The sequence below is a fragment of a genome, unplaced genomic scaffold, assembly GCF_019419815.1.
Source record: "Pyrus x bretschneideri cultivar Hongxiangsu unplaced genomic scaffold, Pyrus_bretschneideri_v1 Contig26, whole genome shotgun sequence".
NCBI lineage: Eukaryota > Viridiplantae > Streptophyta > Magnoliopsida > Rosales > Rosaceae > Pyrus > Pyrus x bretschneideri.
In genome coordinates this window covers 2924366-2940200 of record NW_025999568.1, presented here as the reverse complement: position 1 = coordinate 2940200, position 15835 = coordinate 2924366, and the positions used below count along the sequence as shown (strand labels likewise).

Here is a 15835-nt window from a genome sequence, read left to right as displayed (position 1 = left end):
TTATATTGTGTTTTTACGTTTTTGAGTGAAATCCAAGTGATTAACAATCCCTCCTAATCCCCGGTCCTGAACGATCCCTACTTACATATCTATACTACAATTGTCAAAAAGAGGGTTTAATTTGTGTGCGTATAATTCACGCATCAAGCCTCAAGAATGCCGGCGCCACATACCAACGCGTCATGAATATGATATTCCACGACTTAATCGGTACAATCGTCGAAGTTTATATCGATGATGTGGTCGTAAAATCTAAACGCCGTCAAACGCACCTGAACGACCTGCGGCAAACGTTCCTTCGTATGCGCAAGAACAACCTCAAAATGAACCTGGCCAAGTGTGATTTCGGTTCGGCCAGGAATTTCCTAGGATTTTTGGTGCACCATCGTGGCATCGAAGTCGACGAAAATAAAGCCCGTGCCATCATTAGTGCCCCACCTCCGACGACAAAGAAACAGCTCCAGTCGTTACTCGGGCAGATAAATTTCCTCCGTCGTTTCATCGCCAATTCGGCCGGTAAGATGAAGGCGTTCTCTACGCTCGTTAAACTTAAGGATACCGACCAATTTGAGTGGCGCGAAGAGCATCAACATGCATTTACGCAAATCAAGGTGGCCCTTTCCACCCCACCCGTGCTGGTTCCACCCTGCCGCAACAAACCTCTTAAATTGTACATTTCGGCAGCAGCCGACTCCATTGGTTGTCTCCTCGCGTAAGATAACAATGTAGGACGTGAACAAGCTATCTTTTATCTTATCCGAAATTTGACTTCACCAGAGCTCAATTATTCACCTGTCGAAAAACTTTGCTTAGCTTTGTTTTTTGCCGCATCCAAGCTTCGACATTACATGCTCTCATCAGTGACGCAGGTCATCGCCCAAACAGACGTAATTCGGTACATGCTCACTCGGCCTATCGTCAAAGGCCGAATCGGGAAATGGACGCTCGCTTTATCCGAGTTCAGCCTGCAGTACGTACCCCAAAAGGCCGTCAAGGGGCAAACTCTCGCTGACTTCTTGGCCCAACACCCTTCCCCTTATGGTTTTGCAGAGGGCGACGTCGACATCGGTTTAGTCACCACACGCGATAACCATTGGACTATGCATTTTGATGGGTCCAGTACTTCAACTTCGGCGGGTGTCGGTATTGCAATTCAGTCGCCCGACCACTGCCGATGGTATTTTTCTCTCAAGTTGGATTTTAGCTGTACAAATAATCAGGCCGAATATGAAGCCCTCATTATCGGCCTCCACGTTTTACATGATCTACGTGTTGGAAATGTGCCCTAAAACCAATCATATGATGATACTTTACGGACATTTCAAACTAATGTAGTTTAAATGTAAAGGGCAAAGATTATTGTTTGAGCCGTCTCATATAAATGTTATATGCTTAAACGATAAGTCCAAGGAATATGTGATTGGAAGAATGCGATCTAAAGAAGTTAGATTCATGAGACCATTCTTTCGTTGACACATCCTAAACGTTCTTGATCATAGGATTGTCAATTGGGCATTGACAGTCCGTTAAGATCAGTACGTGATATGTCTTCTCTCAGGGAGAGTGACTAGTCTCGAGTCATTGGTGTGTGTGACATCAAGACAAGTACGTAGGTGCTCAATAGAGAATGAGTTCACTGAACACGATCAACGAAGAGTTCTCATATTCATGTCACATGAGAACTCATGGTTGGGATAATGCAAATTAGTCTTTTGACCTGAGGCATCACAGTTGTCTTGTGGTTAGGTCCTTAATCTTTGATTATGTCAAAGTCACTCCATCAGGAGGGTGTCCACGGCATCGTTGGGGTTAAGCCACTTAGCCATGGAGGCAAGTGAATGTGCAACAAGGGATCTCTAACCTTCAAACTGTTTGAGGGAGAATACTCTATGATATGATTAAGAATCTTTGGCCAAAGTATGAATGAGATTTAGAAATGTGTTCCAAATCACATTGAAGGTAATCATATAAGCACAATACTCACATTGGATAGTAGACATGAATAAACTATCAAACCAAACAATGTGGTCAAGAGTATTGTATTAGAGAAAGACCGTATTGCATTTGTAATCCTAAAACTGAATAGGTTCTCCACCTCTTCTGATTAGCTTGGGTAACCATGACATGCTGCTAGGCGTCAACCATGGTTTGTGGAAGCCCTAAAAGTGTATTATCACTAACGGGAGAATTGAAAGTAAGTTTCAATTCACAATCGATTTGAAAGAGTTTGAATCGCCCACTGCCTCGCTAAAAGGAACCTAATGGATCGTACACCGTGTAAGGTAGAGATTGGAGATTCAACGGAGATGAGTAAGAATAATTAAATGGTTTAATTGTTTATGGCAAGGATTAATTAATATGATTATTAATCAAACGAATAAGTTCGTTAAAAGACCTCGGGATAGTTTTGGACCTTAAGGCCCAATGGGCTTCGAACGTCAAGTCCATTGACTTAAGTTGTATGACAACTTAATGAATAATGATTCACAAAGGCCCAAATAGCCCAATAAATCCCATATGGCAGGCCATTTAGAGGAGGGTAGTGAACTTGGCTTAATTGCAAGTTTGCCACTCCATTGAGAGGTGGTATAAAGACATCTTTATAGCCATTTCATCCTAAGGGTTTTCTAAGGAGTAAGGATGAGAACACAAACTCTCCTTTCTCTCTAGAAATGGCCGGCCACCCTTGAGGAAAACATCTAGCAATCTTACTTCCTCAAGGTCACTCATTTCTTCTACAATATGCCTTGGTGTGGAGACTTAGAGGTTCTCAATTTTGGGAACTTGGAGAAACCTTTTCATCCATCCAAATCCATGGATCTAAGATGCAAGGAATGAAGGCCCTCTCTTTGGGTGATTAGCCTTTGCTTATGCAAAGAGGAATATACAAAGGTATTGATTTCTCAACTCACTTTGTTTTGAATTGAGTCTTGGTTCACCTATCTACTAGGCTTTGAAGTTCATGGGTTAAGTTTTGTTTTTGAGTGCATATAAACATGATTCCGCCTTTTAATTGTTAATTGCATGTTGTTGATGTTGCTCAAATGAACTTGTTTTTCACAAATCTTCCTTCACTACGGGCCTCCCGTGTTCTTGTCCTTGGTGATTCCGAACTTGTGATAAACCAATTGAACGGCATTTTTAGTTGCATGAGTTGTACTTTAGCGCCATATCACATGGTCGCCACCTACCTGGCCGAGTCATTCGAACGGATCACGTTTGAACATATTTCACGAATCCATAACACAGATGCCGATGAACTCGCCCAGATCGCCTCCGGAGCACAACTCATGGGGGGCAAGCTCAGCCGAATTGCGGCCACAGGCCTACAATCGTACCCGGCCTTGATCAATCGGCAAACCCTCCAGCGCACACACGTAATATGTACTAGGGTAATGTCGCTCCCATCGCTACTAGAACGAGGAGACCCCGTAGAAGTATGTGTCGTCGAGGTAGAACCAGATGATTGGAGAAAGACGATGTTACGGTACCTCGATAATCCCAACGGGAAACACGACCGGAAAACGAAGGTCCTCGCCACGAATTACATGTCGTACCAAAATGAGTTGTACCGGAAAGGTGAGGACGGGTTACTACTATTGTGCCTCGGCCCACATGAGGCCGCCCAAGTAATGGCCGAGGTACATGAAGGTATTTGTGGGGCACACCAGTCTGGACGAAAGATGCGCTGGTTGCTTCGACGACACGGTTATTTTTGGCCCAATATATTAAAAGATTGTATCAAATATGCACGGAGATGCGTACCATGCCAAATTCATGGACCCGTGCAGAGAGCCCCGGCCGAATTACTACACTCGGTTACTAAACCATGGCCGTTCAGAGGTTGGGCAATGGACATAATTGGCAAAATCACGCCATCATCGGGGGCAGTGAAACACGCGTGGATAATGGTAGCAACTGACTATTTCACTAAGTGGGTCGAGGCAAGATCATACGCCGAATTAACGGCCAAAGAGGTATGCAATTTCGTAGAGGAGAATATTGTGACCAGATTCGGGGTGCCAGAAACGATCATAACTGATAATGGCACTATATTCACGGCCGATAGGTTTAGGGAATACGCGGCAAGTTTGAATATCCGACTCGAGCAATCTACACCGTACTACCCACAGGCAAACGGGCAAGCCGAGGCAAGCAATAAAGTGTTGATCGGCATCCTTGAAAAAATGGTAAAAGAGAAACCTGGATTGTGGCATTTGAAGTTAAATGAAGCATTGTGGGTATACCGAACTTCACCCAGGTCGGCCACTGGAACCACTCCTTACGCGTTAACTTATGGACACGACGCTATGTTACCGGTCGAGTTGAGTATAAGCTTGTTACGAATGATCGAGCAGAGTAATTTGTTCAGTGTTGAATATAGTCAAGCGATGCGACAAGAATTAGAAGACTTAGAAGAAAGTCGAATCGACGCGAGTAACTTATTGATAGCACAAAAGAAAATTGCCAAGCGAGCGTATAACCAGGGTGTAAGACAAAAAACGTTCGGCGAAGGAGAATTGGTTTGGCAAACTGTGTTGCCTGTTGGGATTAAAGACCCCCGATTTGGTAAATGGTCGCCGAATTGGGAAGGGCCATTCATCGTTCACAAAGTCCTCAGTAAGGGGGCATATCATCTCAGAGATCGGGCGGGTTCAGTTCACAAATTGCCGATTAATGGAAAGTTTTTAAAGAAGTACTATCCAATTACTTGGGAAATGCAAGAATAGAAGACCATTGTATTGATAATACAAAGAACAAATACAAAGAAAATTTCCTAAGGGGTCGAGGGGAGGAAAGTCTCGAGGGCAGCTTTTAGCTCCAGCCACTTCGCTTCGCCCAAAATTATCTCAGCCTGCCTTGTCTTCTTATTGAACTGCAGCTGCTGAATATGCCGTGCGCCGGCAGTGAAGGCCGTCAGCCGAGCCTTGTTGGCCTCGAAATCCTTCTCAAGCTCGGAAGCGGCAGCAGACCTTTGCCGTTGAAGGTCAGAAATTTGACGCTGGAGGTCAGAAATCTGGCGATCAAACTCGGTCAGCTTCGCTTTCTTGACTTTGATTGCCTCCATCTCAGCTCGGCCGGCCTCTTGCGCGACCTTGGCAGCCTTCAAGTCATCCTCGGCTTGTAGGGCTCGCTCGAAGATGTGGAAGTGTTGCCGAGTCCGCTCCAAGAGGTCGGTGAGGAAGGAGATATTCTCCGTACTCAGGTAACCGCCGCTGGCAAGGTCATTAAGACACTCCCCAACGGAGTCAAGACCCTTAGATCGGAGAGCTTGGGAGGCAGTTTGAGACAGGACTTCGTGCAGCTTCACGAAGGCTTAGGCCTCGGGCATGGCTCCCGCTGGTTCGGCAGGAGCAGCGGAGGAGCCGACCTCACCGGTCGTGCTCTGGAGAAGAGCATCAAGCTCCAATTCCCACGATGGTTGCACATAAGAAGAAAACTTTGTAAAGGACAGTAGAGACGTCGTGATATAGTGCATAAAAAAGGGGATTGTTTTAGACCTGTCGAGAGGAGACTTCGGCCATGCCCTCTGGGTCATTGCTCGAACCCAGGGAACTTAATGGCCGAGCCCAGTGCCTTAGACCGCTTCGCAATTCACGCGGCCGATGGAGGTCATCTACATTTGATGGCCACGACGGTGGCCAGGAAATATAGACAACGTCCGTCGGTGCATAAAATTGTCGGTGAAATGAACGTTCAAGCACCTGACATTTAATAGTCTTTTAAGAACATGTGTCATGAGAAAATTAACACAAAAGAAAGAAGACTTACAAAGGCTAAGGAGACTTCCTGCGGAGGAATGGGGAGATCTTCATCCTGCGGATGGATCGGCATTTCGGCTGTGGCCTCAGGGTCGGCCATAGGCCTCTTGCCGCGATCTGCCGCAGAAGGACCCGGTCAAGCGGTCGCCTCGACGACCGGAGGAGGATGGACGGGAGGAGAGCTGGCTGGTCGACGACGGCGTTCCAGCGGGACTTCGTCGCTCTCGCTCTCGGCATCCTGAACAAAAAGGGGAAAACATTGTGCATTACGACTGGAAACCTAAAGAAACAAGAGTGGGAGCAGAATTATACCTCTTCCAGAATGACCGTTGGAGAAGAGGGTGCCTCAACAGGTGCAGCCGACTCCCCCAAGGCAGGTGCCACGACCGGCTCCGAGGCTGGAGCTGATGCGACGATGGGATCGGCCGTGACCTCGGCTGGAGGAGTCCGGTTTCGAGAAGCCGGGGCAACCGGTACAGAAGGAGAGCCGGCGGGAGCAGGCGTCCCTGTAGTGTCACTAGGGACGACATGAATCTCCCGGTCGCCCTTTTTCGCCAATTTCTTGACGCATTTAGAAGGGCGAGAAGCATCATCCTCCAGCCTGGCCTCTCGGATGGGGCGTTTGGCAGGGACTGCCCGCTCGGTGGCGATGGTCCTCTTCGTGGGCGCCAACTTCTTCGCCCTCGCCACCGCGGCGACCGCCTCCACTTTCCTCGACACACGACCCCCTGAAGAACGAAGTAATTAATAACAAGGATTGAGTGATACATAAAAATAAAAAAACGAACGGAACGACAATATACCTTGGGCCGACTCCTTAGGTTGGGTCGAGGGCGCTGATCTGGGCCGGTCGCCGAAAACTTTGCTCACTACGACTTCGGCCGAGGCGCCGAAGAAGTCGAAGGTATACTCGTCCCACCAGTCCCCAAAAGTGTCAGTGCCCAAGGATTCCGGAACGGTTGGCCGAAGACGAAACTTCTTGCACCAATCCTGAAACTCTTGCTCCGTTGTCCGGCATTCCCTCTCGGAAGAACCAGAAAGACGTCCCCGGCTCAGAAGAGAACGAGAGGCGAGCAGGGGTACGGGGCAACCTTGGAGGTAGCCAAGCTGTCGGGCGACAAAGTGGGGATGGTAGACCTCCCAACTGGCTCGGCGGGCATCGCAACCAAGGGGAAGGTCGCGAGCCAGTACGAATGACCCCCAGGACTGACGGAGGCCCGCATCCTCGGTCTCGGCCCAAGCTGCCGTCGGGAGCCTGATCGAGGCAGGGTACTCCTAGCGTCGACACACCAAACTCGTCGTCCGAAAGAACGTCGAGGCCGAAAAAGTGCTTTAGAACCTCGTCAGCCCGGTGAGGAGGAGCCGGTCGAGAGGCCAGTTGGGGGCCAAGGGTGGCCGAGCACTGGAAGGTTGGGACCTCAGGCCGAAGAGTGGAGAAATAGACCTGCAGCCAGAGTTGGAGGTTGGCAAGAATGGCCGGGCTGAGCACCAAAAAGTGACCACTAGCCAGGGCCTGGACCACCGGCATATTCTCGACCAAGCATTTGTTCGACCGGGTACAACAAATAAATTTGTTGTACCAGTAGAAGAGGAAGGCTTTATGTTCTCCCTTCCTGAGACTCTCCTCCCCTCGGCCGGCAAAGTGGAGGATGAGAGTATTATAGTTGAAGAAGTTCTTATGAAGCTTCTGAACTTCTTCTCTTGAAGGCTCCCAATCGCCTTGGCTGAGCGTTTCGACTGCCCGCTCGTCGAAAAGCGCCTTCAGGTCAAGAAGGGAGGGGCATCCTGAGAGAGAGGCGTCGATTGGGAGGCCGGATGGAGAAGTCCCAAGGATAGCCGAGATGTCGAGGACTGTGGGGCCGAGAGGGCCGAATGGAAGGATTATGGTGTTGGAGGCCGAACATCATAGAGTCAAGGCCGCCATAAGCAGCTCCTTGTCCATGGTAATCTCCATGGTCGAGAGCAGGATGGCATCATAGATACCAAGGGCTTTCCACTCCTCGCCGAAGATTGATCTCATTCGGTCCACCCAGGCGGCCCAGGCTGTGGTGGTTGAAGGCCAAGCTCCTTAAGGCCGAGCCAAGCACCATTTCGACCAGTCTAACCCTTGAAGCAGGGGTGTTAGGCACTGCTCCTTGAGAAGATTGGTGATGCACAACGGCACTGCATCTCTGAAGAGTGGGCCCAGAATCTGATGAGAGGTGGCCATGTCATTCTCGAATCGTAGTGTTTTGATTGTGCTCCGGTCGATGAAATCCTTGCACTTATTGACTTCATCAGAAAGCTTCGAGATAAAGGAGGCCATTGGTAGAGAGGAGAGAAGATGGTTTGGAAGAAGATATTGCAGAGGGAAGAACTGGAGGTTTTTGTTTGAGCGAACAGGAATGATAAAATGGAGATTTTGGAATTTTTGAAAGCGTAAGATACGAATGACAGAAGTGTGGGTATTTATAGGCTTTTCAGAATGAAGATCAAACGTCTGGAATTCGAAAGGCACTGGAATTCAAAAAGCAAGGGTTCAAATTAGGGGGAAATTTAACCGGGAAAGGTTCCAATCATTTCGGATATTTTGGGAACATGCGAAGATAGAATCGAGGGGTCGAAAATCCAAGACGCACGATTGCGTGCGGCAACGGTTTTAATGCATTAATGAAGATAAGACGTTTCAGTTAGTGCACGATTTCGAGGGCCATGATTAAGAACTTTTAAGAGCGGCGGAATCGACACGTGGCTGCATGTTGGGGGCAACGAGGAGAATGCAATCATGTCTCATAAATGTGCAGAATAATGGTCATTAAGGAAGTAAAGTCCAAATAAGCAATAGGTGTTTCTGCTTCTTCAAGGCCGAGGCCCGACCAAGAGTTAACAGTCGGCGACCTCAGAAGTGAGGGGGCAATGTTTGGGTCCAAAATATTACTGCTGGGCCGAGTAGCAGGATATGCTCGGCCCAAGGTGATAACAACTACTATGGGCCGAATAATAAATCCCTGGCCAGTTGGCTGGGTCGGCCAAATCCTATCCTAAGTAGTCCGGATAAATAAAAAAGGGCAAGAAAGTCCTGGTGCAACCAGGATTCTCGACCGGCAAGGAATAAAGCTTCAAAAGGAAGGAAAATTCAGAATCCCAGTAGGAGTAGGTTTGTTCGAGTTAGAGGTGAAACGGGACAAGGACTCCCAATCCAAATCAGAATGCGAATTGGTCTCAAGGAATGGGATGCTATAAATACAAGAAATCACGTAATAGAAAGCCCCTTCAAAATCAGCATACAATTGCCCTGCGCAAAACCTCTCAAACATCTTGAGATTTTTCCTTTTCTTTTCCTGCCGACACACCTTCAGTTTGGATAAACAGCACTGTGGAAGCACCCGGCGAGCACCTTCAGTTTGGATAAATAGCACTGCTGCTGCAGAATCAGCCGACCGAGAAGCACCTTCAGTTTGGATAAACAGCACTGCGTCGAGGTCGACCGATTATCTATCTAAGTCTTGACCGAGAAGGGTTTTCGAACCCTTGTTGGTAGGGGTCATCTTACTAGCCTTTTCGGCATAGTTGGGTGTTACGAATTGCATTGCTCGGTGCATTGAACGCCGAGTGATTTTATGATTGGATACTCGCAAGTAAGTTTCAGGGTTCGGCATTCTAACGGCCGAACTACGTTTACCATCAAGACATATATAATATTTGAGTACCTGTGCCCATATAGTTTGGTCTCGATTCGGCGTACTTATACTCTTACGAATATAATCACAGTGACCGAATCAGGCTCCGACGATTTGTGAACTCCGTAGAATTAGTGGCCTTGTCTTCAGGCTATAGAACCCAGAGACCGAGAGCGTTCCTTCCTCGGTCGCAATCGCAAGATACAGAAGTCAACAGCGCTCAACGCGACATCATCAAATTTTACTCCTCGGCCGAGCTTGGCCGACGAGTTGGCACGCCCCGCATTCAACCGAAGGACGTATTTAGCTTATTAGTTACTCGGCCTGCGCGCCACGTAGGTTTTGTAATTTTTAGAGTCAACATATGTATATTCCCATCCCTACCTCGCATGAGGCCTTTTGGAAGCTCACTGGCTTCGGGTTCTATGGGAACTCCGAAGTTAAGCGAGTAGCGCGCGAGAGCATTCCCAGGATGGGTGACCTATCGGGAAGTTTTCGTGTGAGTTCCCAGAAAAAAAATCGTGACGACCAGCATGCCCTGATTTTGGTCTTATCATATCCCGGGCTGGGGGAAACCACTTCCCGAGCCTGCTCCACCACCGTACCACGATTTTGTTTCTGGAACTCACACGAGAACTTCCCTATGGGTCACCCATCCTGGGAATGCTCTCGCGCGCTACTCGCTTAACTTCGGAGTTCCCATGGAACCTGAAGCCAGTGAGCTCCCAAAAGGCCTCGTGCGAGGTAGGGATGGGAATATACATATAAGAATCACTCCCCTGAACGATGTGGGATGTCACTGTGTGTGTGTGTGTTTCAAAAGGAATTATATTGTTATATTGATTTTATTCAACCAAAATTTAAAATATAAATCACATTTTTTGTTGGCCGTTTTTTATTATAGCTCATTAGATGTGAGATTTTAGATACTATAAAATCACAAGTTTTTTTGCAAACATAGAAATATATTAACACTAATATGTTGAGGTGTATAAAGTCAAAGGACTTTGATCATAAATTAAAAACCACTAATGTTTTAATCAAGAGTATTAGTGGCTAGAGACCGCATCCAAAGTCTCTCGTTTGAAAAAGGATAGTGTTGTTTTGGCCATTAATCTTCTTCAATTCATCGAATTCAGCGGTCAAGAATGAAGATGGATATGTGAGAAATAACAATAAGTGTGAGAATAACACTACTATTCAAATATAGGTCATGAAGCTTTAGTTTTCTCATACTACACGTTAAAGAATTAATATTGGCTACTTAGTACTATGGTCTAATGGTATACCTCTTCATTTGTAAGCGGGAGGTCTTAGGTTAAATACTCACCGAAAAAATCATCTCAAATCTGGAGAGTATGAAACGTAGTTAGCTTTTAGTTTGTGTGCAAAGTATGACCTCATTAAATATATGTTGACATTGTATTTCAAACAGCTCTAGTAAATGATGAAACAAATGAAAAGGAAAATTCAATCATTAATATAAACAAAAACAAAATACAAAGTAAACAAATATGACTCTTCCCATTCATTTATAATACAAATAAAACTTTGCAACCTTTCCCTAAATAATCAACTGAGTCTTCATTGACAAGAACTCCATTCTGCCTTCCACAAAGCAAAAAGTCCATTCAATAACTCCTTCAACATTCACAGCCGGTAGATCTTTGCTGCCTCCCTCCGCCACCAACATCGATTGTGTCCGGAAGGTATCTTCATCATCCACAAACAAAATCCACAAGTATTCAATTAATTTATATTCACATTATGTGGAAAAGAAAAATGCGACGAGGGAAGTTCATGAGTTTTAGGACTTTTGAAATCAGATCCCGAGTTTCACATTATGCAGAAAAATGGAACTGAAATCACAATTTTTTTCTCTGGTTGGACACATATCCAGTTCTTTTATAATAGCTGTGCAATCAAATCCCGAACCATTCTGCAATAATTTTTCAAGTAATGTGACTTTCATGATTTTTGCAGTACCACACTATTGACCGGACAGCTAATATTAAAGACCCGTTCTTCCCCATTTCAAGTTAAAATGGAGAGGATTCTTGTCCAGAAACCATAGAGATAAAGGGAACCAGCTTTTAAGACCAGTTGCCTTTTCGTTACACACACACATAAGATTTTTAAACAGAGAATTTTATACGATGGAACTCTAACAGAGAAGTTCTGTTTTACACTCCTTGGGTTCATTTTCGCTCTGTTAAAAATGTAATCCCATAGACTCCTTACAAATGAAAATTATATTATCTGTAAAAAGAACTTGCTCAATGCTAAGTACATTAATCATGCTTGTTAAAATGATAACTTAATTAATGGGAGCATTGTTTTCTCACCACTTTAGCTCATGGTGCATGCTCCCCACCTCTCTTAAAATTTGAGAGAGGTGGTGATCATACACCTTGGGTTAAGGTGATGAGCAAAATGCTCCCTCAACTGGCAAAAGTGCGTTAATCGATCTCCATAAATCTCATATCTCCAAGAGTTGAATGCAAGAACCCTTTTATTAAAAAGGAGAGGGAATCCCACTTGACTATAATTACTAAAAAGCAACTACAAGCAAGAGGTACTTCTCCTCCTTTTTAAAAGTGGGTATATATATCAACTTGTTACGGGACAGGAATAAATAGGAAGATAATTGCTTTCTATACATACCATCAAGATGTGATGGAAATTAATTGAGTGGTAAACAAATTTTGTTGTCCAATTACTCTAAATTGATCAACAATAGAATTGTCTTCGCCTATTCAGATAATTATCTCAAATTATGGCCCCGGATGTATAAAATATTTCCTAAAATAATTGGCGAGGGACTAAATTCAAAGCTAAAAAAGAAGAAATTTTTGGGGAAAAGTGACTGAAAAACAAAATGATAAATCAGCTATGCGAACACTACTTACATTTCTTCTTCAGGTTCATTCTTCAGTGCGTTTTTGGCTATACACTGGAAGGCATCATCTACATTGAAGCCCTCTTTTGCAGAAGTCTCAAAGTATGGTATGTTTCCCTTGGAAGCACACCAGGCCTTTGCTTTCTTTTCAGACACCTGCAGCCAAAAGAGTAGAACCATATGCACACGCTATAAGAGAGAAACAACCGATGTCACACGTCCTAGAACAACATAGAGCCTCCATACTCTAGAATCTAGATAACTTACCACTCGACTATTTCCGCCATCAACGTCGATCTTGTTTCCCAATACAACAAATGGGAAGTTCTCAGGGTCAGAAGGACTGGCCTAAACATCAAATCCACACAACGTAACTAGCAGTCAATACCTCAATATATGTGACTATCTAGGAAGATAATCAAATAGTAATTACCTGAATCAGAAATTCTTCCCTCCAGTTATTAAGATTATCAAATGATTTCATGACATTCACATCGTACACAAGAACACAGCAATCTGCACCACGATAGAACGCCACACCAAGACTCTGAAACCTTTCTTGACCAGCGGTATCCCAGATCTGTAAACATGAATAAGAGGTGTAAACCCATCTAATATAAAAGTGCATGTATATCGACATTTTCTCGTACAAATGATTTCATGACGTTCGCATCAATATTTGCTTCATATCACTTCCCATTACATGCTGAGTGTGATAGATAGGGTGTCAATACTTCAAATTAGATAGATCATAATCTCAAACAGGAAGCAAATCTGTTTCTTTCTATAATAATTTGTTGTATATAGTTGCTGTTGTAAGATGTGGTCAGTATCTACTTTAATGCACCAAGGGGAGAACAAATTCCAAATTGAAGATTCAGACTTTAATTTTTTTTTAATTCTCAAGATCAAGATATTTTTTTTTCTTTAGTGGACACTGCACAGCTTAGAGATACTTGTATACAGTCAGCAAATTATTATGGGGTTTCGGTGTCAAGAGAAAGTTTCGACTAATTACCGCCTTGGCATTGATGGTGAAAGGGGAAGACTGACTTAAATGTAGTGATGGATGTGAAGGTACTTAAATAAAAGTGTTTCAAAAAGAAAAGAGAAAAAGAGAACGGAAGGTGAAATCTATGCTTTTATCAATTTCAGACACTATTAGCCAAATGAAAACAAACAACTTTTGAATGAGAATTACAATCCTAACCAAAAAAAATTGATATTTACAAAAGCAACAAATAGGTTTTTGGATCAGAGAACAAAATATCTCAGAGAGAACATAACCCAATTGACAACGAGTTCAGGCAGTTAACCAATTAGGGATCAGAGTTACAGGTACCAAGCATGATTGTTCAAATATTCATTGCATCATATGGTATTTTAGTTTCATTCAATACGAATACGAATGCTGAGATATCTCTAACCTGCAGAGTGAACAATCTATCCTCAAATTGAACCTCCTTGGTCAGAAAATCGGCTCCAATTGTCGCCTTGTACTGATTGCTAAACTTACGATTCACATACCTACAATTCGAAAATCAAAATACAAACAATCAATTACAAAACCAACAAATGTAAAATTGTAAATCCAAATCTGAAAAAAGTTAAAAATAAAAATAAAATCCATGATCTAAGGTTGTGGAGAGTACTGATTCATCAGTGAAGTCTTCCCGACCCTGCCAAATAACAAACAAATCAGCAAACAGGTATCGGCATAGAAACACACTGTTAACATTACCAAATAATTGCCTAAATTCTGGAATTAATTACAAGAAAAATTAAAAAAAAAATTCAGAAAATTTACATCCAATCTTATCAAAACATGCAACAAGTTGATCAGGATGCGTTTTCAATTGTATAAAACCAGACACAAGATTTATAACTTTTCCCGGTCTTTTCATCAAATTCCTCCATTTTCTCAGAAAACAAATAATTATGAAACTTTTAGAAAAATAACGAACAAGTTTTGTAATACTTAAAAGCGAGCTTACCCGCTGTCGCCGAGGATAATGACCTTTAGAAGCATGCGCCTACGAGAAGCCATGGATGATGGATCACAGGATTCAAGATAGGGAAATTTTTCGAACTTCGAATTTGGTGTTTGAAAATTTCAGAGAGCGAGAGAGAGGGGATATTCTTTCTGGAGCTTGGTATTGGCGTTTCGGACTGGCTGGACAACGATCCCATTCCCACTGTTCTCCAGAGTCTTAGTATTCCTAAAGTACCCTATACTTTTTAGTTAAGTTTACACTTCTGTCCTTGCAAGGTTTGAACATTCTATAAAAAGGATTGGAAACTTGAGAATATCCCATTTTTGTCACTCGAAACTCTCTCTCTTTCTTTGTTGGTTGGGAATTGCTCTAAAAACTTCTATTATCATTCAATATTATAGTCTAGTAGTACTATTTTTTACTTATAAATAAGAAGTTTTAAGTTCGATTCTCACCAAAGGTAAATTTAAACCGCATTATTACTAACCCATTATGAAGCTAAACCCACCCCCTTTCCCCTAGCGCCCAAAAAGCCCCACTTAGGCACTAGACGGCTAGTCACAATCCTGATTAATTCTTAGGTATATGAAAAATTAAGAAATAGCGTCTAGACCCATCTAGATTGCGACTCTTAGAGATAACTTTCCTTTTGCATTTTATTTTTTTAATAAATTGTAAGAGAATTGTTAAATACTTGGATAAACACTCATTATATGCTTCTTTTCTATGTTTTCAACCTGTTTTAATACTTTATAATATATATATATATCATTTTATTTTGCAATTACCCACTACAATTATGTAATTTTTTTTAAGTATAAATAGATTTATTTATGTCACATCCCGTCCCGCGCGAAGTAGGTTCATTCCTACTCATCAACGCACTCTGGTATTTAGACACTCTTAGGTTTAAATTTATTCATATTTTTCCACATCATCACACTTTATGGCTTTGTCACTTCTTAGGTGTCGGCCAGCACAGCTCGATTCAGAGTCCTAGTGGACATTCCGGTTCAAGGTGTGTCAATTTATGTGTAACACTGTTCTAAAAATCCATATAATGCCTAGGCGTTTGAAAATTAAGAAAGGGCGCCTAGATCTGCTGGCACCCTCCTAGACTGCCTAGGCACCCGCCTAACCCGCCCAGACCCGCCTAAGCATCCACCTAGGTTGCAACTCACTTAGACATAAAATAGATAACTTTCATTTTGTATTTTTTTTTTTCAATAAATTGTAATAGACTTATTGAATACTTAAATAAACACACATTACATGCTTGTTCCCCATGTTTGTCCTTATATTCCAATACTTCATAATATATATATATATATATATCATTCTATTTTGTAGTTTATGATGAAATTATATATATTAAATATAAACAAACACTTATTTACACGAAAGATAATAGATATACTTAAATTCGCCTAGCCGCTTAGGCGTTAGGCCACAGCCTGCTGTCCAACTAGCGCCTAACGTCTTTTAGAACCTTTATGTTATATAGTAAATTTAATTAAAATT

At 43.3% G+C, this 15835-nt stretch overlaps 1 protein-coding gene across 1 annotated transcript; it reads right to left on the bottom strand.

The window, feature by feature from the left end:
• Positions 1-10878: 10878 nt before the first annotated feature.
• On the bottom strand, positions 10879-14514 carry LOC103944868 (ras-related protein Rab7-like). Its single transcript, XM_009355346.3, has 7 exons — positions 14315-14514; positions 13973-13999; positions 13748-13847; positions 12754-12900; positions 12588-12668; positions 12331-12476; positions 10879-11134 (listed from the first exon to the last, which is right to left on the bottom strand). Exons 1-7 carry the CDS (start codon positions 14365-14367, stop codon positions 11065-11067), a joined length of 624 nt encoding a protein of 207 aa, XP_009353621.2. The 5' UTR covers positions 14368-14514; the 3' UTR covers positions 10879-11064.
• Between the last annotated feature and the right edge of the window lie 1321 nt (positions 14515-15835).

Excerpts from the sequence above, each read along its gene's own strand:
- LOC103944868 (XM_009355346.3), bottom strand. The coding sequence starts at position 14,367 with ATGGCTTCTCGTAGGCGCATGCTTCTAAAGGTCATTATCCTCGGCGAC. Across the intron at positions 13,848-13,972 it reads AAGACTTCACTGATGAATCA|GTATGTGAATCGTAAGTTTA; the intron begins GTACTCTCCACA and ends TTCGAATTGTAG. Across the intron at positions 12,669-12,753 it reads GGGAAGAATTTCTGATTCAG|GCCAGTCCTTCTGACCCTGA; the intron begins GTAATTACTATT and ends TTTGATGTTTAG.